This window comes from Gymnoscopelus braueri (genome assembly GCF_963280865.1).
Source record: "Gymnoscopelus braueri genome assembly, chromosome: 18".
Classification (NCBI taxonomy): domain Eukaryota; kingdom Metazoa; phylum Chordata; class Actinopteri; order Myctophiformes; family Myctophidae; genus Gymnoscopelus; species Gymnoscopelus braueri.
The window spans coordinates 23744084-23768407 of record NC_137618.1 but is presented as its reverse complement, the minus strand read 5'-3'; the positions used below and the strand labels follow the sequence as shown (position 1 = coordinate 23768407).

The 24324-nt window shown below is 43.3% G+C and overlaps 2 protein-coding genes and 1 long non-coding RNA gene across 3 annotated transcripts in view; all 3 read left to right on the top strand.

Annotated features, from left to right (window-relative positions):
- bcor (BCL6 corepressor) overlaps positions 1-7820 on the top strand; it is a 34694-nt gene extending 26874 nt beyond the window's left edge. The window contains exons 10-14 of the mRNA XM_080412526.1: positions 2715-2881; positions 3343-3488; positions 5450-5527; positions 6027-6180; positions 6615-7820. Of these exons, the coding sequence (XP_080268652.1) occupies positions 2715-2881; positions 3343-3488; positions 5450-5527; positions 6027-6180; positions 6615-6945 (876 nt within the window). The 3' untranslated portion in view covers positions 6946-7820. The remainder of the gene's footprint in view (positions 1-2714; positions 2882-3342; positions 3489-5449; positions 5528-6026; positions 6181-6614) is intronic.
- Positions 7821-15231: 7411 nt separating this feature from the next.
- atp6ap2 (ATPase H+ transporting accessory protein 2) lies at positions 15232-20807 on the top strand. The gene is made up of 9 exons (XM_080457156.1): positions 15232-15335; positions 16952-17082; positions 17505-17633; positions 18259-18354; positions 18581-18718; positions 19034-19087; positions 19196-19345; positions 19541-19660; positions 19769-20807. Exons 1-9 carry the CDS (start codon positions 15260-15262, stop codon positions 19961-19963), a joined length of 1089 nt encoding a protein of 362 aa, XP_080313282.1. The 5' UTR covers positions 15232-15259; the 3' UTR covers positions 19964-20807.
- A 741-nt stretch (positions 20808-21548) lies between these two features.
- Positions 21549-24119, top strand: LOC308073504. The gene is made up of 3 exons (XR_013931995.1): positions 21549-21671; positions 22098-22190; positions 23481-24119. It is a non-coding gene; the product is annotated as an uncharacterized lncRNA (long non-coding RNA).
- Positions 24120-24324: the final 205 nt, after the last annotated feature.

Below are 24324 nucleotides of genomic sequence, written 5' to 3'. Positions count from 1 at the left end.
CCCTCTCCCTCTCTCTCTCTCTCTCTCTCTCTGGCACCGGGTTCGGTCCCTCCAGCTCTGGCCTGCGAGCAAGTTGAGGATAAAGACTGCAAATTGTCATTTATTCTCCCCCTTTAAGCACCAAGGTGAATCACTCCCTCATGTTTCCTTCGATTGACCAAGAACTACCCCCCCCCCCCGAAATAAAATTCGAATAAAATAAAACCAGTCTTTTTGTTTAGTTCCGTCAAATGCCCAAAAGCAATGGATCCGTGTGCTTTTCGCTCACCTAGGTCAATGCGCGCTGATATTGATCGATTATTGATCTTCATTATTGATTGAGACTGTGAACAGCTATGGCTAAGGTATTCTATGGAAAATATGACTGCCACCCTTTCCTCAGTCTTTCTTCTGTTCTCGTGTGTGTGTGAGCGATTAATTAATTCCTCCATCTGAGAGGGTCATTAGGGGCTCTAGATACTCAGGGTGGGGGGTCGAGGTTATTCTCTAAGAGAGCAGCACTTAACACAGAAGCGCACACGCACCACACACACACGCACACACACAAAACAAATTTCACCCACGTTATGTGACGCTTGTTTTTTTATAGTAAGCAATTCACGGAGGTTTGGGAGGGGGGGGGGGGGGTTGTTAACCGAAACACATACATACGTCCCTGGCACATGTCACACGCATGTGCACGCACACGTCTGTGCGGTAGGCTGTAGGGGCGCACAGCACGTGCAGATGAAGGCAGCGCTGCGAGGGGTTAAACGTCTGAGTGATGCATTGATTGCAGTGGAGCGCGGGGAAGCATTCTAGAGAGGGAGATTAGACGACGAAGGGAAAGAGCGAGCGGGAGGGAGGAAGGGAGGAGGGGTAGCGTCTCATTTTACTGCGGAGGAGTGTGTGCGTGTGTGTGTGTGTGTGTGTGTCTGGCGGGAAGCCTGGGCTCTCGTGCTAAGCTCCTCGCTCTCTCCCAGCGATATTAAACACGGCTCCCGAGGTTTAGCGCTACGCCTCCTCCACAGCCACACACATTCACACACACATACAGGCACACACACAACGCGTGCGTGAACTATCATACGCGGTGCTCACGCACACACGTACACTCTGGCAAGCTGCTTGTATATCAACACTCTGCATGTCAGTCTCTCCGGCACTTGCTCTCTCTCTCTCTCTCTTGCTCACGTACACACACACACACACGCAGGCACATTTGTGTGTCTGTGTGTGTGTGTCACACACGCAGAGTGGAATCCCCCAGAGGGGAGCTTCAGCACGGCGCTCCTGAATCTCTCTCCAGCAGGCAAACAGACAGTGTTGGCAGCGAGCAAAAACCAGTTAGAACGTCTTTCCCTCTCTCTCTCTCTCTCTCTCTCTCTTTCTCTCTCTGACTACTTTTCTCTCCCTCCTCCCTGTCCTCCCTCTCTCTCCGCCCCTCCTCCCCCATTGTCTATCCCTCCTCCCTCCCCGGCTCCGATGTCCTCTATCTCGTCTTTCCCTCCGCCCCCTCCCTTTCATCTGTTGTTATTATCAGCCGCAGAGGAGGGCATGAGCTGAATTGCACACGCACGAACACACAGTGTGTTTGTGTGTGTGCGCGTCTTTGGAAGTCGCTTTTTAGGCTCTACCTAGTTTCCACCCTTGCCAACCCCTTATACCTCGGACAGCCTGTTTTTTTCCCCCCGTTTCTTTTCCTCTCTGCTGCTCGCCCTCATTCCCCCCCCCCCACCACCACCACCATCGTGCCGAGAGAGAGAGAGCGATAAACACTCGACGGCCGGGCTGGAATTAGCATAGAAATGGAAGTTTGGACTCATTCCCCAGGTTCAGATGAGCAGCTCTCCTCCCCTCGGCACAGGACTTGCTAGCACGACATATTATGAGTGCGCGTCTCGTGCGCGCGTGTCTAGTGTATGTATTTAGCGTGTCGGTTGGTTCATCCCAAGAGTGCGTGGAGCCCACCGCGGTTGTCCCCCTGATTCTGCTCTGTGTGTCACGGCCGTGCACTCTGGCCTGTGAGAGAGACGCGTGGACGCGTGAAACGTTGATTTGGGCTGACGCGCTCTACCGCAGCGGAGACAAACACAAACACCTCACTCAGACCCAACGTCAACACACTCGCTGGATCGCTGTGATCTGTCTGCTTTCTCTCCCTCTCCCCCGGTCTCTCTCTCTCGCCTCGGTCTCCCTCTTATTTCCCTCCGTCTCCTGCTGTCGAGTAACAGGAGAGAGGAAAGGCTGTTGCAGTGAAATGGAAAGCAGCCGCTGACTACTTAGCGCCTGGGTTCCAACTGTCACGGGCGTAGACCATCGGAGCGTTTCCCAGCGGCTCCATCAGCCCCCTCTTTGTTCTGTCTCCATTGTGCTGTGTTCTGATTCCAAACCCCCCCCCACCCACACACACACACACACACACACGCAGAGTCAACTGGCTGCCACTGAAGCCAGGCTACAGGCCACTCTAGCAACAGAATCTGGCTAGAGTGGGGATGTTTGAGTCATGCACAGCTAGTTTTGTGTGTGCGTGTGTCTCTCGTCCGGTGTGAGTGCACACTCATTCCCTCCACTACTCGATTTCCTCTCCCGGAGAATCCGCCCCACAGAAAGCTGTTTGCGTACAGTCTCTCCCCCTCCGCCCAGCATGTTTGGGTCTGGTATTCCTTGGGTTGTCTCCATGCTCACTCTCTTCCTTCCTGTCCCCCCCCCCTCCCCCCCCCCGTCTTCAGGAGGTGGTGCTGTACTGCCTGGAGAACCGAGTGTGCGAAGTGAACCATCGGGACTATGCCGGCTACTGCGCTTTGCATGAGGCGTGCGCCCGAGGCTGGCTCAGCATAGTGCAGCACCTGCTGGACCACGGGGCCGACATCAACTGCAGTGCGCAGGACGGCACCAGGTACACTACATACACACACAAAGACACAAATAACAGTCACGCAAACCCAAATGATCGCTCGCGTGACAAACGGTTGACATGTAAACTGTTGCAAGCGTGAACCTGGCTTCCCCCACAGGGACAAACGGTGCCAGCCAGGGCTTAGTCATCAGTTATGTCATTCAGTTTCTACCCAATTTGTTTTTTTAATACATTTGGTTTGGAAAGAGCGGATATTTGCCATATGAGCTGTAATAAATAAGCTGTAATTATTTAGAGAGTGTGGGGGGTGGTGGTGGTTGCTTGGCACATGAATTCTTGTTATAATATTTTACAATTGTTGTGTGGCCCTGCTGTGTGCAAATGTTGGCTGATTATATCTCTGTCAACAAAAGGACACACTTATTGTACACAATTCAATTCAATTTGTCCATGGTGTTGGCATATATAAAATGTTTGTGTGTGTGTGTGTGTGTGTCCAGACCTCTACACGATGCGGTAGAGAACGATCACCTGGATGTGGTGCGGGTGCTGCTGTCCTACGGGGCTGATCCCACACTGGCCACCTACTCTGGCCGCGGCCTGCTGAAGATGACCCACAGCGACAGCATGGAGCGCTTCCTCACTGGTATGTCGAGCTGCCCTTGAACTCCATAGGAAATCTCAAGTCCTGCTGCTTTGGAATGTCGGCTACACCCCCTACCCCCCCCCCCCCCCACACACACACACACACCCCCACCCGCTCGTCTCTTACGCCGGCGTCCATGAGCAAAAACAAACGTCTTGAACAATGGCACTCACTCCCATCGGCCCCAACCCACTCCTGTAGCCCACCGTCCCTTCACCGCCACCCCTTCGTTTCATTCATTACTACTTTGGCCCCCCGACCCCCCCCCCCCTCCCCATTTCCCTTTCGCGAAGCCATGACCCCTGCGCAACCTGTCAGCGCAAGTCGCTGGGCTCAGTCACTCTGCTGCCTCTTGCCTGCCCGAACCGCCACTAGACACGTCTCTCTATCAACCCCCCCAACCCCCCTCGACCACCTGTTAGACAGGGAGCTTCAGCCCGCCGGGGTGCGTGCTGCTGCCTCTGCGCTCCTCTATCTGGTTACTTAGCAACGCCAACTGTGTTTGCTTAGTGTACGTGCGGAAATGGGCCCCGCACAGTGTGCGCTTTCTCTCTCTCTCTCTGGCTGGAGACTCTGCTTTTGTGTGTATGTACGTGTGTGTGCACGCTTTTTTTCTCTCTCTCTCTCTCTCTGGCTCTCTCTGGCTCTCTCTCTGGCTCTCTCTCTGTCTCTCTCTCTGTCTCTCTGTCTCTCTCTCTCTCTCTCTCTCTCTCTCTCTCTCTCTCTCTCTCTCTCTCTCTCTCTCTCTCTCTCTCTCTCTCTCTCTCTCTCTCTCTCTCTCTCTCTCTCTCTCTCTCTCTCTCTCTCTCTCTCTCTCTCTCTGGCTGCTGCCACTACACAAGAGCCTGACGTGGTTCGTGTTTGTGTGCATGAATTTATTTTGTGTGTGAATGTTTGTATTTCAGACCCACAAATGAGCAGTGCTTAAGGAAATGCTAGTTGCTTTTAGTTTTTTTCCTCACACCTTTGTAGCTGGTCGTATGATATTACACGTGCCTAACTAGTAAAAACCCAATTAGCTAAGATGGGCAGCAGGCCTCTGTGTGGTGAAGCAGACATCAGATAAGGGGTTGTATAGACGCAGAGGGTAAACCCAGTGTAAATTCATGACTGGCAGACGGATGAACAGATTTAGTGCGAAAGGCAGGTTTATATATAGGATGGAAAGATGGCGTTGAATTTTGAAAGAGGGGGAGGATGGATAGATCGATGGAGCAATAACTTGCCAGATAGATTGACAGAACGTCTCAGAGAGAGGGAGGGAGAACATGCGCCGGAGAGAACAGGCGAACGATAGAGAGAGAAAGAAAGAGAGAGAGAGAGAGGAAGACGGAGAGAGAGCGATTGCTGCCCTCCCTCCACCTGGTCCCACTCATCTGGAGGCCGTTAATCCCTCCAAACACACGCCAGACGCCCCACGCCTCAGCACTGGCACACAGCCCAGCTCTCACTCTGCGTATGTGTGGCTGTGTGTGTGTGTGTGTGTGTGCGTGCCGCTGAAAGCACACTACGCTCTCGCTGTGTGTGCTCAGCCAGCTCCCTCTCTGCCTGTTTGTTTCCAGCTCGCTGTTCAGCCCTGTGTGTGTGTGTGTGTCTGCTTGTGTGTGCGTCTGCTCTTGTGTATGTGCGTGCGCGCACACACATTCTCACGCACCTCGCTGACTGTGTGTGGTTCTTGTTTGATTCCTGGCAGGCGTCTGTAGTCGGGCCTGTACAGCGCCAGCTCTCTAGCCCAGTGGAGACAGTCACTCTCCTCCCCCATGGTACAGCCTCTGGCCTCTGACCATCACCCTCTCCCCCCCAAACATTTACTCTGCCCCCCCCCCCTCTCTCTCTCCTCTCTGTGTTTTACCGTGCACTTTCTCTGTTATTTCTGGTCTAGTCTCCCAGGGCAACCCCCTCCCCCTCCAGCCTCTTTCTCCAGAATAACGGCGCCATTTGTCCCTCTCCTCTCTCCATAGATTACTTTGCCGACCTTCAGGGCCGCACGGACGACGACCCGGGACTTTATTGGGAATTCTATGGCAGCGCTGTGTGCGGTGAGTGCTGATCAGCTCTCTCTGTAAAATAGATAAATAAATAAATGTGTTACGGTGGTTTATTTTCGAAGCGTCTCCTTTGGCGCAACTAAATCCCTGTGCAGTGAATGTAATTAATATATATATATCTATCTATATACAGTAGATAGATGGATAGATATAATTTCTTTTTTTTTTTTTGTATAGGAGGATTGGCAATAATGAGCCCTGGGCTCCAGCCTATTCCTCTTTTGGTCACTGATTTTGGGACCTTTTTCTGTGTGATATGGACTAGTGAAAGCTAGGATGATGTATCATGTAGAATGGGTTGACATCCATATAATTTGTAGTGTTGTTATTCATATTGTATGACACGAAATGAACCACGTGCAATTTGCAGGTTTTGCATGTGATTTCAGTGCACATGAAACTGGGGAGGGCCAGGAAGGGAAAAAAGGGCTTGTCTTTGTGTCTGCCATGCCGAGTGTTTTTTCATTCTAATGTGAATATGTATTTTCAGAGTTTGGTGAGGAGGGTGGTGCTTTTGACATCCTGGCGGACCCCCCGGGCCCAGAGGACGAGGATGAAGAAGACAAGAGGGAGTTGTTTGAGTTTGAATTCTCTGACCGACCACTGCTGCCCTGTTACAACATCCAGGTGTCCCTGTCCCAGGGGTGAGCACACACACACACACACACACACACACACACACACACACACACACACACACACACACACACACACACACACACACACACACACACACAGGCGTATGCACAAACGTGCACACACGTAGATCCAAAAGTTTAAAGCTGCAATCCGTAAGTTTCATGTCCTATCCGGGATTCGAACCTGCATGGGAGGCCAAAATTCACTCTGTCAAGACAGATTCCCTGCTTGTCTCGGGGAGATATTGTGCTTATGAGCTTCAGGCACTACTACTTGTCAACCAGTAAGGAGACCACCTCCTACCACTGCATATGTCCTAGTTATTTTGTATTAACATACTCTACCATACAGATTGGTTAAAACAATCTTTTATTCATTCAAATAAGTTCCTGATTGCAGCATTAACATGAATGTTTCTCCCTGCTTGTGTCCTTGTCAGGCCCAGGAACTGGCTGCTGTTGTCGGACGTACTGCGGCGGCTGCGGATGTCGGCCCGTGGCTTCCGGCAGGCCTTCCCACACATGGAGGTGGTGACCGTGGCCGAGGCCGAGTTCTACCGGCAGGCCTCCCTGTCGCAGCTGTTCTCCTGCCCGGACGAGCTGGAGGGCTTCCAGCCGGACAGCAAGGACCTGCTGGACCTGGTGGAGGGCAGTGCCGAGCTGGCCGCCCTACTGGGCTCCACCCTGGAGTGCATGGACGATCGCTGGGAGCACCCGGCGGACAAGCTTAAGGACAAGATCAAGGCTGCGGGCAAGCTGGGCTCGTCGTGACCCCCGGCCCCCTTTGAAACTCCCACATTGACCTTTAACAGACAGCAGTTAGCTTTAGAACCAACCGGGGGTTGGGATGATATGCCTGAGCTTGACCCCTGGTTTCCCACGCTCTTCTAGCCCTGCTCTGGACCAGCACCGGTACACTGTACAGATAGACTGACTGGCTGCCTGGCCTACAGAGGGGGGTCACCAAAATGTTTCCCCCATCAGCTATGGAGCATGGGGGAGATGTGAAACTTGACGATGGTCTTATTTTTATAAATGGATTAATATATGTATAAATATAAATATATCAAGAGATTTTCTTTCTTTGGGATGTCGGTCACGACTCCATTTTGAAAGGTTTTTTGTATTTTATTTTTCCCGTATGGCCAATTGAGAGAAACGTGTTGCCGTGTTGATCGGGTGGAACATGCGAGTAGTGCACAGCACATTGTGTTTCGTGTCGCTGTACAGCGTATAGAGTATTGAGGCTCTGCTTTTGAATATGGCATTTGTGTTGATAGGAAGCACACGATGTCCTGTATTTTTGTTGTTTTTCTCTCCTCAGACTTAAGCACTTGCTTGAGCCTTAGGAGCTGTTTTTCTTTCTTTTTTTTAACCCGTGTTCAAATTCTGCTCCTAATTTAGTTTCTAATTTAACATGCAAAACTGCAAAGTTCTTTGTATAATAATGTTTTAAAAATGATGTTCATATTCACCCTTCGGCACAGAGCTTGTACATAACGGGAAGGCTACTGCAGTAAAGTAAATTTTGGTGTGTCCATTTTTTGTTGTTTTTGTTTTAACTTTGTAAGTAAAATATCTCATCATTTGTATTTATATTTTACAAAAAAGTTGCTTTAAAATAAATATACAAACTGCAAGATGAAGTATACGTCTACTCCACATTTGTGTCATTGTTGGATATAGGGTCGATGACAATCAATGAAAGTTATGCATTTCTATTTTTCATGTCTTATCATGCCATATAATTTAGCTCTGGTTTGTGTGCTGTGGTTGTCACATTTAAGTGCGGTACGCCCCTATGTAATGCTATATCGCCATCTTATGGAATGTTTTGGTATATGTTTGATTCAATTTAATGCTGCCGCCAGAAAAGGACAGCGGAGCCAATTCCTTGTCATGCCTGCCGACCGTATGCTGAAAAATGAATGACTTGCAGCGCCCTCCAGTGGAAATTAAAGTACTATAGTCTGGTTGCCCATTCGGGTAACCACACTAACTAACGTTCACAAATAGGCAGAGTCTGGCAGACAGTGACAAGCATAATGATGACAACGGTAGCTAGAAGTTAACTCAGGCTCATTTGCATTTCAACCTAGACTAGCCTTGGATCAAGACGGTAATATAATATATGACAGCTAGTCTTGCATCAATAAGGCTAAAACCTCGACTATGATGACAATCAACGGCGGGTAAGGTAACACAACCAAAATAAACAGATCAAAAACCAACTGTTCAGCACCACGATGATTAACCCGGTCACCTGCAGGTTATCCACAATGACTTTGTTGTAGCTTCTAAAGACACATTAACTAACTCGACGCTAGTGCTGCACAATTATTCGAAAAAAGATCGTGATCTCGATTCAGACACCTATGCAATCTCGATTTTAAATTATGGCGATTTTTTTTTTCAAAAAAAAAAACCGTTTCTCTTTTTTCTTTTTTTCTTTTTTTTACTTTTTTTTTTATATTTACAAGAGAATCGTGTGAGAATTGTGATCTCAATTCTTATGGAGGAAAATCGTGATTCACATTTGAGCAAGAATCGTGCAGCACTCGCTACAATCAAACACACGTACAATAAGGCATTTTAAATAGCATAAAGGTCCTTGCACACTGGTGCGTCTTTTCGTTGCGTTTTTTTTACAACAATGAAAAAAATTGAAAAAACAATGAAAAAAAATAAAACGCAACGAAAAGACGCACCAGTGTGCAAGGACCTTAACAACGACATTTCCAGCTTCAGATTCGACGATTCTGTCTTTGTGTGTGTGTGTGTGTGTGTGTGTGTGTGCGTGTGTGCGTGTCTTTCTGAAATGAAACTGAAAGTAACTTACTTTCCAAGGAATGGCAGGCCTAATATTATTAATGCATTTTGGCTGTGTGCAATAATGCAACTGCCATTTGTTAAATTTATATAATTTTCAATAATTCAACTGTATGGCATACTAATGTTTTGAGACATATTGTATGTTATTGTTATTTATGTTATTAATGTTATTACTACATTGTCCTGCATTATGCACTAAGCACTAGGGTGTATTTTGTTCATTATTGATGGTGTTTATTTTTTGTGTGATTTTATTTTACCCTGCTTACTGTATTTACAGTTCTTGCCCTGTATCTTATTGCTTAATGTCTATGTTAGGTTGATTTTCTTTTCTTTTTTTCTTATTTATTGCCTTGGATTAGATTTCTTGATGAGAGAGGCTGTGGTATTAATAAAGTATTTCTATTCTATTCTATACAGGTCTGTCCAATAACCTTATCCTGAGGACGCCTTCTTTATATGGACACAAGCCGCTGGAGAGCATTTTAAAAAAGGAAGCCCAAATTTCACGTAGGTATTTTACCTGATTTAGTTTCCATATGAATTGTGATGTTAATTATGACGTAATGTATGCTTGCTGAATGTTGAACGACCCAGTGTACAGTTTTGTCTGTGGCTACTGCATAGCCAAATACTAAAATGTAATTACTGCGAGTTAATGCAACTCTTAAATGTTGTCTCTCCTTCACCAGGAATGCAGCTAGATCGAATAGTCAATGCAGTGAAGTCAGCCCAATCCTACCCCAAGGTATGACAAAAATTCCAATATTAGAGACAACCACTAACAGTTGTGGTGAATTATGGGTTAATTACACGAAACCATTTTTGTACACTCAGACTGATATTTAACAGTTTTAGTAAGATCAACGTGTAAAATATGAATTACATTGGGGGAAGAAAAACGAATTATCTTTTGTTCTAGAATATTTCCCCAAATGCAACAGATTTGTCTGTATTCTTAACATGTGTCTAAACAGTTTCATTTGCCTCTACCTGTACTGTAGGTGCCCTTAGGACCGAAGAACATGATGAGCCTGTTAGCCATTGGCGGAGTGAGCAGACCAACAAATAGCGGAGTGAGCAGACCAACAAATAGCGGAGTGAGCAGACCAACAAATAGCATTGAGGCGTACGTCCATCAAGATAACTACTGGCCCAGATACTGGGCCAATGTCACTGTCTCTGAAATGACTCCCAGGTAGGAATATGACGATGCATTGCAAGACAGTTAATTATCGATGCAAATATATGACGATTAAAATCAGTGAATAGAACTTTTTATAATTTTTTTCTTGTGAGACCATCGTATTACTTTATTTTGATATAAAATAGAAATAATGTAAAATAATGTAATTAGGGGGGCACGGTGGCGCAGTCGGTAGCGCTGTCCCCTCACAGCTACAAGGTCCTGGGTTCGATTCCCACAGGGGATGCTGTGGGCGCTGAGGGCGTGTTCTCTCCTCCGCGTCATCAGCGCCCATACCCTGGGTGAGGTTGGCGAAAGGGCCTTTCTGTGTGGAGTTTGCATGTTCTCCTCGTGTCTCCTAGGGTAGGTACCCTCACAAAAACATGCTGTAATCCTGGTCACTATACTGCCTCCCCCTGGCCAGCCGGGGCGCCTGATGGAGGGGAAGGGAACTGGTTGGAATAACGTGTTCCTTCCACGCGCTACGTCCAACCAGGGAAACTCTCCCCTGTCAGGTGACAAGAAGGTCAGTTGGCTCTCATGCATTGAAGGAGGCATGAGCTCGGCCCTGGCCTCCCTAGGTTGGCAGAGGGAAGGTAGTGCCTAGGATTACATAGACAACTAGACGCGTCGCAATTATGGGAAATTGCAAAGTGTGGTTGCGCCGTCGCAGGTCGCCGCCGCCCGGACTTGAGGAATATGCTTGGAGGAATACCGTCGGAGGTCGCGTGACGTGCCATTCGAATTTGGTGCTGATTGGATCCTGTGTTCGTGATACATGGCGTTTTGATTTGAAGAAATAGGCCCCTCCTACTAAAATAAATAAGCCCCTCCCACAAATGTAGCGGGCCAATGACATCGTCATGTCACTCCTGAGATCACCTGCTTTTCAATTTGAGAGGAGTGATCCCCCCAAAAATCATGTTTTTGCATCAAACGGTTACGTTTTGCAGAGTTGTGGCGCCCCCTATGGGTCAAAGTGGAAATGTTTTTGGGGATTCGTTGAGTAAACCACCCTCGACATGTGATTCAAATTTGGGATCGATTGGACGTTTCGTTCGTGATTTTTGGCATTTTTGGTAAAACGGGCTCCTCCCGATAACTTTGGAAGCCAATTACGGATCGCATGGGTCCATAGATGACCTGTACCGATTTGTGTGAGATTTGGACAAAATTTGTAGGAAAAGGAGCAAAAAGTGTGTTTTGAAGAAAATTCAAAATGGCGGAAAATCTATCCAGACGCAAATGGGCGTGGCCTATATGGGGAGATGCGTAGTGACCCAAGGAATCCAGGGAAAAAGACATTTTGATTTTACGACCTACGGTTCAAGAGTTATAGGCCAAAACGTAAAGGGCACTGTTATAGCGCCACCATGTGGCCGATTAGTGTAATAATTTTTTCAATAATTTCGGACTAAATTATAAACCTCCCCTCCAAATGTGGTAACTCTAGCTCTTACGGTTTCTGAGAAAAAAAAAACTTGAATTTGAGTTTTTTCACTTTTACATTAAAGCGGATGGGGAAATTTAATGCACTAATAAATCAATATCAATAAAACTATGCAACCAATCTCTTAGCAAAATACAAGCACACGATTCCCGGTGAAGCCGGTCATTTTGATATATGGCACTAAATTGGGAAAAATAAACTGTGGGAGGAGATGCGCGTCAAAGTATTGTTTATCTAGAAATAAAGTATCCCTAGAACTATAGTCTGGTTGCCCTGTTAGGGCAACCACACTAATTAGCACTGGGTGTTAAAAATAGGGTTACAAAATCGTGGGATAAAAATTTAGAAAAAAAAGAAATAATGTACACTAGTTTACATGCTTACTTCCAGGGCCTACCATGGTGCTGTCTACTTCAACGGCTTCATCTACTGCGTTGGTGGAGAGGATGGCTCTGACTATTTGAACAGTGTAGAGAAGATTGACCTGGTCACCGGAACCTGTTACCAGATGAAACCCATGCATTCACGCCGCTGTTACGTCAGCGTGGTAATGCTAAACGGCTGGCTCTACGCCATTGGAGGGAATGATGGAGAGACCCCACTCAACACGGCCGAATGTTGCAATCCTGAGGCTGGTCAGTGGAGTGGTCAGTGGATCAAGATTGCACCCATGCATGAGCGCAGGAGTGGTGCCAGGGCCATAACACTACATGGAAAGGTAGAATCCAGTACAGAATAGTGCATGCTGTAGGTTGCAGTAGGTTTTCTTACTTGAACTGAAATGCATACAGTATACAATCATTTTGTGTACAATGCATATATGAGTTAATTTACCAATCTGTGTGAAAGCCTATTCAATCAGTAAAACATACTGGGTTAATCCATAAGAAAACAAAGGGTCATTGCGTGGCTCTATAGAAGGCAAGCTGTCTAGATTTGTACATTTGTTGTACATGCTACCAGTAGACTAAGGAAATACCTCCATGCATTTTGTGTACATAACATTTTGCAGATTTTTTAAATATTTAAGTTAAAAAAAGAAAAAGATAGTTGAAGTCAATTGCGGCTGATCGCCTTGCTCAAATATGGAGTAATATGTCATAGATACGCCATAGATGACTGACTGACATCATACACTGGCCACATGATGTCCAAGATCCACTTGAAGGCACACCATTATTAGACCCTGTCTTGTTTGTCCAATTACTGCAGTGTGTACAGTAAGACCATCTCTGAAGTGTTTCTATTAATTTCCCCATAGTTGTACATTTTTGGTGGCTGGAATGGGAAAGAGCATCTGAACACAGCAGAATGCTACTACCCAGTGACCAACCAGTGGATCCTGATTGCTCCAATGAGAAGCAGGCGCAGTGAACTGGCTGTCTGTGCATATGGAGGACTTATCTATGCAGTAAGTAAAGTTAGTTTTGATAGTCACTAGTACTTAGAGCAAGGGCTTTACTTGAGACCTAGTCCAAGACAGTGCACACTAATCCAAATAAATATTTAACAAGTGCTGGATGAAAAATATAGGATAGAATATTCCCACACTTTTTTCATTACATTTTAATTGTATTAGCCTTTTTGAGCATTGAAAACAGTGTTCTCTTTACTTGAGACCTGACAGGAGATTTGATTTGGTCTTCCAGATTCATGTTTCCTCCTTTCCTTTTTCATTAGAACCTAATCTGTGCTTGAGAACTTGGGTTGGGAATTTATCGTAACAAGTTTTGAATTCAACTTGAGACTTAAGTTATGACATTCAATATGTTTCATCGTTATCTCCCATAGGCGGGTGGCACTGACAATGGCATCACCACCCTAGACAGTGTTGAGGCCTACGATACTGAGACCCACACCTGGGAGTCCAAGCCCTCTATGTCCACCCCACGCAGAAGTTTTGGAATGGAGGTGCTGGATGATCAGCTTTTTGTGGTGGGTGGCTCCAACCCCCACCACCCCAACATCTCTCTAGTGGAGTCCTATAACAAGAATACTGGGCAATGGTATAATGCGAGTAACATGAATAACTCCCGCAGGGGCCTGAGCTGTGTAGTTTGTGGAATGTCAAGCATGTCTGCTATTTATCTTAACTGAATGAGTTAATGAACTTAACTGTTATTATCCTTATCCTTATCTCTACTACAATTCATATTTAAAAAAATAGGTATATATATCTTTTCATTTAAAACTGGGTCCTGACCCAGTGTTTGGGAAACAGTCTACTTTTAAAGGAGGCATAGCTTTCAGATTTTCTGAAGCTGTCCAAGGATATGAACACTTGGATATCACACAGTGGCTGATGGATTTATGAATGAACTAAATGTACCCACCTCTGCAAGGTAAATGGATAATAACATAAAAAGAGCTGAATTAGATTTTCTGTTTTCTTTTTATTTTGAATACTGCTTTGTCATCCTTTGAGGAGTGCAAGTCTTTCACCTGTCTTGTCACATAACCTCGCCTCAATGTGACTTTGTGATCAAATAAAGATTGCCAAATAAAGATAATTGCTTGTCTCATTTGTTTAATTGGGTTATCAATAATGTACTTTTAGGACTATTATTAGTATTTAGGCAGAAACATAGACAATTGCAAAGGGTTCACACAACTTCCTGCATCACTGTATAGTTAGTAATACTTTTGTGAACATTTGGTTATGATAAAATATTGTCTCCAGTATTTTGATTCACACATTATATAACATAGCACAAAAAGTTTGTGTTAGGTAGATTATTAAACAATGCTTCTTGGCAAGGTCAGGGCAGCTCTGTGTCTCCCCAGACCTCCAGGCCATTACAGTTTTTCACAATTGTTAACACAAAGTCATAGGATAAAGTATGCGGGCTCAAGACCGGATTCAGCACTGAACAGTAAATAGAAAGGAGGCTTACCGCAGTGACGCTCAATCAGTGGTGGAAAAAGTACAACATTTTTAAGTAAAAGCATCAATACTGCAATATAGAAATAGTCTGTAACAGTCCGAAATTTACTTGAGTAAAAGTACAAAGGTATTGGTATCAAAATGTGCTTAAAATACTAAAAGTTGAAAGTACTCATGATTATGCAGAAGGTCCCATTTCACAAGTGTATGAAATGTTGAAAATCTTTTGAAAATAGCAGAACTACAAGCTCACAATGCGTCAGCATCATGACACATTGTGAGCTTGTAGATCTGCTATTTTCAAATGGCCGAAATGTATATAGGGCTAATGTAGAATGTCTGTGATCGTACATACATTTCATGTATTTCATATTCATTCTAGGGCTAGGGTATATTCCATTCTAGGCTAGGGTAATGTATGTTTTGTAATAATAATCAAAATCTACAAAGTAACTAGTAACTAAAGTTTTCAAATTATTGTAGTGGAGTAAAAAGTACAATATTTGCCTCTGAGATGTAGTGTAGTAGAAGTAAAAGTACTGATAATTGGAAATACTCCAGTAAAGTAAATAATACCTCAAAATTGTACTTGAGTAAATGTAGTTTACTTTACACCACTGCGCTCAATCCACGAGAGAAGAGAAAACTACACTCGGACCCACAATTCCTTGCCGTTGCTATGACGTCACTGCAGGTCAGCTGATATTCGGTGTCGCAGCAAGGAAGGAGAAAGATGTCGCCGAAAAGCTGTCGAAGGATGGAGGCTGCGTTCACTGCAGCGTTGGTGGTTTGCCTCGTTATCACTACCGGTGAGATATTATAAGATGATGTGAGATTGTTCTGTCCACGTCTGGTGCTGTTGTGCTTCCATTCGTTAGCAGGCTGACACAGCGATGTCTGTGTGAATGACAGCTCACTAGCAACACACGCTACTGCGCTAGCATTAGCGCTTCGGTTCTAGGGCAATCTTTAATGTTGTTGACGATTAAGTGTCACACAGATAATTGCGATTAACGATTTAATTGTGTTTTTGGCATAGAACATTGGAACATAGTATGAATAAAAAGTTACATTTCTGTCTTGTCTTTTAGGCTTCATAATCAAAAATTGCACGGGGCAGATAGCCTATGACAAATAACTTGCATTACTGACATTTAATAATGTTTTTTTTAAATAGCTGACAACGCGTGTAAACTTGTAGATCTGCTATTACTGCTTTTTAAATATTATAATAAAATATTAATATTAATTCAACATTTATGACGATTATGCATTAGACGTCTCGATGCATCATTATTGCAATAATCCTTAAACTCCGAGGCCGAGAGGATAATAATTATTATGTAACCAAATATTGGTTACATTTGTATTCTCTGTTGCAAGTTGATGAATTAACGAAGATGAATTGAAATATTGTGTAGGACGTATGGTTAGGGACACAGTACTGTACAGTTTAGTTAACGCGCAATGTAAACAATAAACATAATACATTAAAACCATAAGATTAAAAAGGAACCATATGTCTTGGTGAAGCTAAATGACTTTAACAGTGAGTTAGTTCCTGAGTCACGTATATGGGTGGCCCGTCATGTGATGGGCTTCAAACTCAGTAGTTCCTCTTCACAAACATGTCTCTCTTGTCACGAGATTAAAGCCTTCATTCAGACCTATGGGTAGGCTATTTGTTGACCAAGATGGTATTATTAGCTGTTTCTGCTCATTAACAAGTTAGTGTTAGAAAACGCCAACACTGTAGTGACATAAAAGATCATGACTTCTCTCTCCCTCTCCCTCCTTCATCCAAGTACAGTGGTGGTCAGAGCAGCATATGACTACAGTTAGGACAACCACCCTGTCTAACCACCAGTAATACTAAATATGAAGATATATGCTGTGGAAATACCAAATCTGATTCACTACACTTTATCTTATATATACCTATTCTATGATGTAGAGCTAGTATCACTGCCACACACTTCATCGTGCAAAATGAGAGTGACTTCATACTGATGGGTCCCTTTTTAATGAGAAGTCAAAATCTAGAACAGTGGTTCTCAAAGTGGGATCCGGGGACCCCCAGGGCTCCTAGAGGGGGTTCCAGGGGTCCCCAGCTAAATGAGAGGTATTTGGGGGGGAGTCTGTGGCCCTAATGCGTTGTAAACTGGGGGTCCTTGAAATGGAAGAGTTTGAGAATCACTGCTCTAGTACTTACAGTCTGTCTGTTATGTTTTTTCCCTTGGGGATTCATTTCATGCCCACTTCTCCAAAAGAACTGCTCACAGTTAAAATATATATTTGTACACTACACATAATATATTTCTCAACCGTACCAAGAAGAATATGAGGACCTGAATGTTAAGCCTATATGTTTATTCATTCTGTATTCATGCAACCTAATGAGTTTATTTGATTTTGCTTTCCCCAGGTGTCAAAGGGGACAGCTTAACAATATTACAAGCCCCAGAGTTTGTGAACTTCCAGAAAGGAGACTGGCCAATCTCTGGAGAGAAGATCCCAGACCTGGTGGCTCTGACAATGGGTTTTTCTATCCAGGAGGTACTGTACAGTATATTATTTAACAAATTCCTTCCTTTTGTAAGTAATCTGTGTTGCAAATATCTCAATGTGTTATTCTGTTGTGATAATCACATAAGCAAATCTATTAATGTCACAGACTTAGCTTAAAAGGTGAAAATTAATCTGAACTAGTGATTACATTTTAAAACGCATTAAATGTAAAAAGATAATAATTGTGAATGCAAGCAGGATATTACATGGATATAGCAGAAAAGGTAAAACTATAAGTCAAGAAATGTCTGCAGGAATGTGGCACTAACAAAATAGTAGCATGCAAACTACAACAAAGCAAATTTAGACACTTGCAGATTAAACAAAAGACCTTACAAATGCATACTGAATGGCATTTAACCCATTGGTTATGATTCTCTTGGCATTTTAAAATATGCTTCTTTGTTCAGGATCTCGCTTGGCCAGGTCTTTTGGCTTCTCCATTGTTCCAGCGTCCCAGGGCTAATGTGCTGGTTGTGGTGAGAGGAGTTGATAGCCTGGACCTGCCTCGGGTTAAGGCCTCCTACCCACTGGAGAATGTGAGTCAAACTGCGTTTTGGGGTTGTGATGATAACATACTGAAATGCCATGCAATACGTTTCAACATGGAATTTCACATTCTTCCTAATGGCAGACAGGCTTATTATGTACACTGTAATACACTGTAGTAGAGCCAGACCGATTTTGGTGAGTTCTAGACCACCGATTACCGATGTTTTGACCGATATTTTGTCCAAAATTGCAAAGATTTTTTTAATCAATTTGAAAAACATAGATTTGATAAAAGGTTTCCATTTGAGAATAATTCACTTATAAGCAAACGAATACACAAAACACAAATAACCACTTAAGCCTTATTCAAACATTTCAAAAATAGACGATCTACAACCACACAACGTGTTTCATTGAAAGCTTGTAGATCGGCTATTTTTGCAAATGTTTGAAAATTATCACATAATGATTTGGACATATCGGCTGCATAATTAAAGATACTGATGTCATTAAAAAAGTCAAATAATGGCCAATATATCGGTCGGGCTCTAGTCTACACTGTAGTACATCTTGTCAAATGCTTGCTGCAAACTGTATGCATGATTTTGAAGACTGATCTGATTCAAGGGGTTGGTTGTTTTTTTTGTCAATGGCTGATTTTCTACCTACTAGCCGGTGCCCTTTACCCTGGACAGTGTTGCAGAGACGGTACATTCTCTGTTTGCTGAAGACACACCTGTGGTGCTGCAGCTGGCCCCTAGTGAGGAGGTAAGGCGGGCTGTACTTTAAGGGTGTAATCGTTTATAAAAAAATATACATTTCAATAAAAAAATTGATTTTTGAAAACATCTTTTTCATAATTAGCGGAAATAGTCGTACTGTACTTATGACCAGGGGATAGTCCCCATCAGTGTAAATGTGTGTTAGAATTTATGGAATGAGCCTTGTGTTAAACGTGCATCTCTAATTGGTGACCATCACTGTGGGTTTTTAGAGGCTGTACATGCTGGGCAAGGCGAATGCTGTGTTTGAGGACCTCCCCGTTACCCTTCAGCAGATCCGCGCTCGTCTGTCCCAGGATGGCTCTGTGCTCACCTCCCTGCCTCTTAACAGTCTCAGTCGCAATGCAGAGGTCAGCTCCTTTCAACACCATCATAACACATTTTTGTGTCTGAAATTAAAGGCGCTTTATTTGCTGATACAAATGTCTTTGTAAGAGCACAGTGAAAAAAAGTAACATTTCCTCACATTATACCTTTACCTTTTAGCTTAAAAGTTTGTTTGTTTGTTTTTCCTCTTATATACATGTTGTACCTGTGGACAATCAGCAGAAGAAAGCGTTATGAAATTATGTTCATGTTTGTGTTCATCATTTTGAAGACTTTGGCAGATCTTTTCCGAAGTCTCTTTTGTTTGATGTTTTTTTTTGTTTTTTTTTATTTAATAGGCTGATTTGCTCTTCCTGTCCGAGGTTCAAGTGCTGCATGACATCACAGCTCTGGTAAGGGTGTCTAAGTAGATGGCAACCAAAACCAGTAATTTGTATCCATTATAAGTGGTATCTCTTAGTGTTCGTGTCTCACTCTTGTGATTTTTGTCGTGTTTGTAGCTGCAAAGACACAGGCATCTGGCCAAGGACCACTCCCCAGACTTGTACTCCTTGGAGCTGTCTGGCCTGGAGGAATTGAGCAAGCGCTATGGCCAGGACTCACCCCAGTACCGTGATGCTGTTGCCATCCTGGCAACAGTCCTCCAGAAGGTAAGGCGGTAGACTCATTCATCTTAACCTCCTCAGTCAACCACTTTAAAACGAGCTTAAACGACACCGAACCGGTACATCACTGCCACCCGGTGAGTGCACAGTGTGATGTAGGACTACTCTAGACGTGCGGAGGAGTACAGTGGAAATGGGGAGATTGCTTATTTATTTATTTATATTTCCTTTGTGTTGCAGTTTGGGGAAGATGTGCATGGTCTCTATGGCAACAGTTCCGTTGTGGAGGTTGTAACTGTGAAGAGCTTTGAAGTTCCTTTGACTAGGAAGTCCCGTTCCATCCTGCAGTCCAAACAGATTGTAAGTGTGTGGTGCACATGGCTGTTTATTTACATACCAGTCTGGTGAATTTAGCACGACATAGTAACTCTAGTGCCTGTCTCATTATTTTTCTATTTATCCCTGCAGAGTAACCCAAACAGCCCTTATAACCTAGCCTACAAGTACAACTTCAACTACTCTGTGATCTTCAACATTGTGCTGTGGCTGATGATTGCTCTGGCCCTCGCCGTCATCGTTGTCTCATACAACCTGTGGAACATGGACCCAGGATACGACAGCATTATCTACAGGATGACCAATCAGAAGATCAGGATGGACTAAGTCCTGACCATTACCACTCGGATCCCCCCGTCTAGTGAATGTTTGTAGTTTTTTTTTGTGGTTTCTTGTTTTGGTGAGCAAACTTAAAGTTGTGGGGTTGATGGGGTGGGCATGATACCAGATTATCCCCATGCCCCTTATTGCTGTGGTTTTGAACAAAAATGGCATCCTAACTGCAGTATTAACCATATCAGGGGCTAGGAGATGGACTGATATTGGTAGCAGTAGGGCATAAGACTGCAGGGCTCTTAAGATCTTGATCAATATGTACTGCGGTGTGAACTCTTAAAGTTCACCTTGGTGTGGAGGTTACTAGTTTACTGTCTTCCATATGTTAGATCCACATGTGGTACATGAAGGTCCTACACCTTGCTTCAAGGTGTTATAAGGTAAAACATTCTTAAGAAGGTCCACCCTTCAACCCTACTGATTACATCATTCCTTTTGATGGAGCTCTAGCTTTTGTTTCATTTAGTTCCCTGGTCATTGACGTTTTATTTTTTATTGTGAAAATGATGGTTATTGTCATGCTTTGTAAGGATGAGAATTGTGTGGCCTGTGTGTGTGGTTCTTGTGCTTGTCTTGCTGTATGAAATTGTTTTAAGTTAAATGAAATCTATGTGTATATATTGAAGATAAAACTACAACTGTTGAAGAAACTGCTGTATTGGTATTGTGATAAGACTTGTGCAATGTTTATGCCAGGTAGGTTTAAGCCCTGCATGGACTGATTCAAAATGGTGAAATGCAATACTGGATGAATACACATGATCAAGTTGTTAAGATTGGATAAGCAGAAATACTATGCTGTAAATTGCAACAAAACAATAAATTATTAAATGGATCACCCCTTATTTTGTCCTTTTAAGCAGCACTGGCATAGGGAATGTTATTTTGTATATGCTACAGGGAAAAGGCTTTATTGTGAGCATATACATTTAGCCAGACATTAGACATTTGGAGAGATGTTACTTGATTTGTGGTCTTTACATGATGTTGATCTTAAAACTGTAGGGCAGTGCTTCTCAAAGTGGGGTCTGGGGACCCCCAGGGGTCCTTTAGGGGGTTTCAAGGATCCAGCTAAATTAGTTTATATAGAGGGCATCAAAACCTGTTTAACCACTTTCATCGTATTCTGTACTTCGGCTATTACAAAATAGCAGAGCTTGTAGATCTGCTATTTTCGATTTTAAAAAAAACTTTTAACAAGACTAAGTTTCTCTTATGGCTTATGGCAAAAAAATATTTTGAGGTGGAGGGGGGTCCATGGCCAAATAACAATGTTGGGGTCCTTGACATGAAAATGTTTTAGAACCACTGCTGCAGGGGATGTGTTGTGGGTCGGTAGCCATGGTTCACATGACGCTTAAGCGTCATGTGTATGACAGTCATGTTTCAGGGCTAGTGGGTCGGTAAATTGTTAAGGACTAATAGTTTAACAACGGCAACGTTGAATAACAGGTGATCCTATTTCGAGTCGCATTATTTTCTTTTTTCTTGTAACAGGCTATTCCTATTTGACATGCTTTGTTGTGCAACAGCTATTTAAGCCAATCAGGCTTTGGATGTGGAGACTTAAGGCCCACCCACCCAGAGCTGATCTGCTTTCATAACTGTTGGTATTATAAGAGGTTTCACACGCAGATCGACTTTACTCAGAAGAGGAGGTTAGAACAACAAAAGAAGATGGTATGACTGCTGATTAAAGGTAGGCTTTATATTGAATTTAAACAGCCTTGTATCCTTATCGTATAACTTGATCACGCCCGTACAGATGATAGACGGTCAATGTTAGTTTGTCACTGCGCCTCTCGAGGAACATGTTACAATGCTAATATTACAGTAAAAGGACAAAATATCTTTGAAAGATCTTCGGTCAAATTTTAAAGGGATGACGTCGTTGTTTCTGTAGCACCACTCAATGTCACAGATCAAGCCTTTGTTGTCACTCTAAAGTGATTTTCAGGCATAGGCTAGGCTACTGATGTAGGCATATACCATTGTAAAGATTCTTGTTTAAGATCTCATTTGATCAAAGTGCTTTTTATGTTGACTGTACGTTTGGGTTTGAAACGGTGCATTTTCCCCTATTTGTTTAGTGTTTATCGTCTTTCCTTTTTCTTGTCTCTGTCAGCTAGCATCTATGTGGTAAGGAAGATTCGGGCTTCCATTGCTGAAGGAGAGCAATCGGAAAAGCCCATCCTCACACCATGTAGTGCTGCTATTGGTAAGTAAGACTATAATGACAATTCCACCATGTGCTTAGCCAGCTTACTTTCTAAATAAGCAACAAATTCAATTCAAGATATGGAATAACATTCATAATATCATATTGTTAATTACCAAGTAGGCTACAAAAATCCATTAAGATGACAAAAAAATACTAATATACTGTAACACATGTATATTGATATACAGACATACAACATCTATTTTGTTGGCGGTCTGCAGCAACTGTTTCTTTCTTTAAAGGGGAATTTTGGACTAAAGTTTTCTTACCTTTTCTATGACGTTATGATATCTTAGGATGAATGGTACAGTAGAAGTTTTTCATAACTCCACCCCTGAGCCGCCACAGCTTAAAAGGTGCGCGGATAGGCCTTAGGTTAGATCACATATTTTAATAGCTTTTTTTGAATATTTTTTTGATGAGATCTGACGTTCATAGTGACTGAACACTATATAACCAAAAAAAAAAAAACAGAAGTCTCGCTAGACGAGATTGAAATCTCGAGATTTCAATCTCGTCTAGCGAGACTTCTGTTTTTTATTTATTTTTTTTATTTTTTTGGGACATTGTTCTGTCACTATGAACGTCAGATCTCATCAAAAAAATATTCAAAAAAAGCTATTAAAATATGTGATCTAACCTAAGGCCTATCCGCGCACCTTTTAAGCTGTGGCGGCTCAGGGGTGGAGTAATGAAAAATTTCTACTGTACCATTCATCCTAAGATATCATAACGTCATAGAAAAGGTAAGAAAACTTTAGTCCAAAATTCTCCTTTAAGCCTACGTCATTTTCTCTACAGCTGAAACAAATAGCCCAACACGATGACAGCCTTGTTTAAACAAATTTACTGTAGGTTCTGAGGAATAATGATGATTCTAGTGGCTGGTTTATTGACTTTGGTTTTCAAGAGAACATGACACATTTGTTAAGGGTAACTGTGCCTGATTACTAATTACATTTCTTCCATTCATATTGTGCTGCACAGCTGGTTACAGATGAGCCAAACTGTAATCCATTTGTTTCTAGCTAATGTTGTCATTATCATTTAAAGAAGTCTTTTCATTATATGCTTGATTGAAGCTGATCCAGTTTCTAAATAGCTGCTCAGTCCTTAGAACTGAAGACGCTGGAGATTGTGTGGCGGGTTCTTAACCTTCCTGTCTATCATGTCATAGAGTGAACCCATCAGATTATTGATAAGTGTAAGTTGTGGACATTACACCTGTATCCTATATACAGTATATAAATGTAACTGACTTTGTACACATTTCTCTTTTATACTTAGCTGGGAGGAGAGATGAACATGGACCAGGGGCCATTTTGACGCCTGGCCCTGATGAACAGGTCATGGAGGCAGACGGTCCTAGGACACCCGCAGATGGAGCCGTGGAGAAATGTGGCTCTGGCTCCTGACGACGTTAAAAATCACACAGAAAGATTGGGCTAGGACGACTCCACAGGAAACACAATAGCACAGTAATTTCCAATCTGTGGGCTGGGACCCACTGGTGGGCTGCGAGGGTATCCCAAGTGAGCCCCCAAATAATTGGCAAAACACAAAGATTTCAATGATAATATAATATTAATAACAAATTAAAAACAACAATGTTAAAAAATAACATGATATTTGTTTTCGCCCACCCATCTGATCACTTATCGGCGGTATCGGCTGCCGTGTTAAGCGGTCAGATGTGTGGGCCGCGAACGCTCGCTTTAAAGATTTTCAAGTGGCAGCACTAGCCCATATCATGTGATTGTGGACATGGTCAAAATTGTCCAGATCCTCCTGACCACAAATGTACTGTACATTTACTTGCTGCAGTGTTTGAAGGCATGCTCACAAACCCCTCACACAAGGGCCTGAGTAAGCTTGATGTCTGTGCTGCAGCTACACTGTCAACCAATAAAAAAAAACTGTTAAAAACAGTTATTGTATGTGTCTAAATATTTTCAAAAATAAATGTAGGATTGCATAAATGTATGTATGTATGTATCAGAGCTCCATATTCCACACATTGGTAGGACATAAACCCATTAAGACCTACCTGAAGCCAATTCTACAAATGTTTTCTATATCCCAACAGTTTTCTGAAATCAGTGGTTCTCAAACTTTTTCATGTCAAGGACCC

Bases quoted from the DNA above. Each gene is read 5' to 3' on its own strand.
- atp6ap2 (XM_080457156.1), top strand. From the start codon at position 15,260: ATGTCGCCGAAAAGCTGTCGAAGGATGGAGGCTGCGTTCACTGCAGCG. The intron at 18,719-19,033 runs GTCAGCTCCTTT...TTTATTTAATAG, and splicing joins GTCTCAGTCGCAATGCAGAG to GCTGATTTGCTCTTCCTGTC. The intron at 19,088-19,195 runs GTAAGGGTGTCT...TCGTGTTTGTAG, and splicing joins TGCATGACATCACAGCTCTG to CTGCAAAGACACAGGCATCT.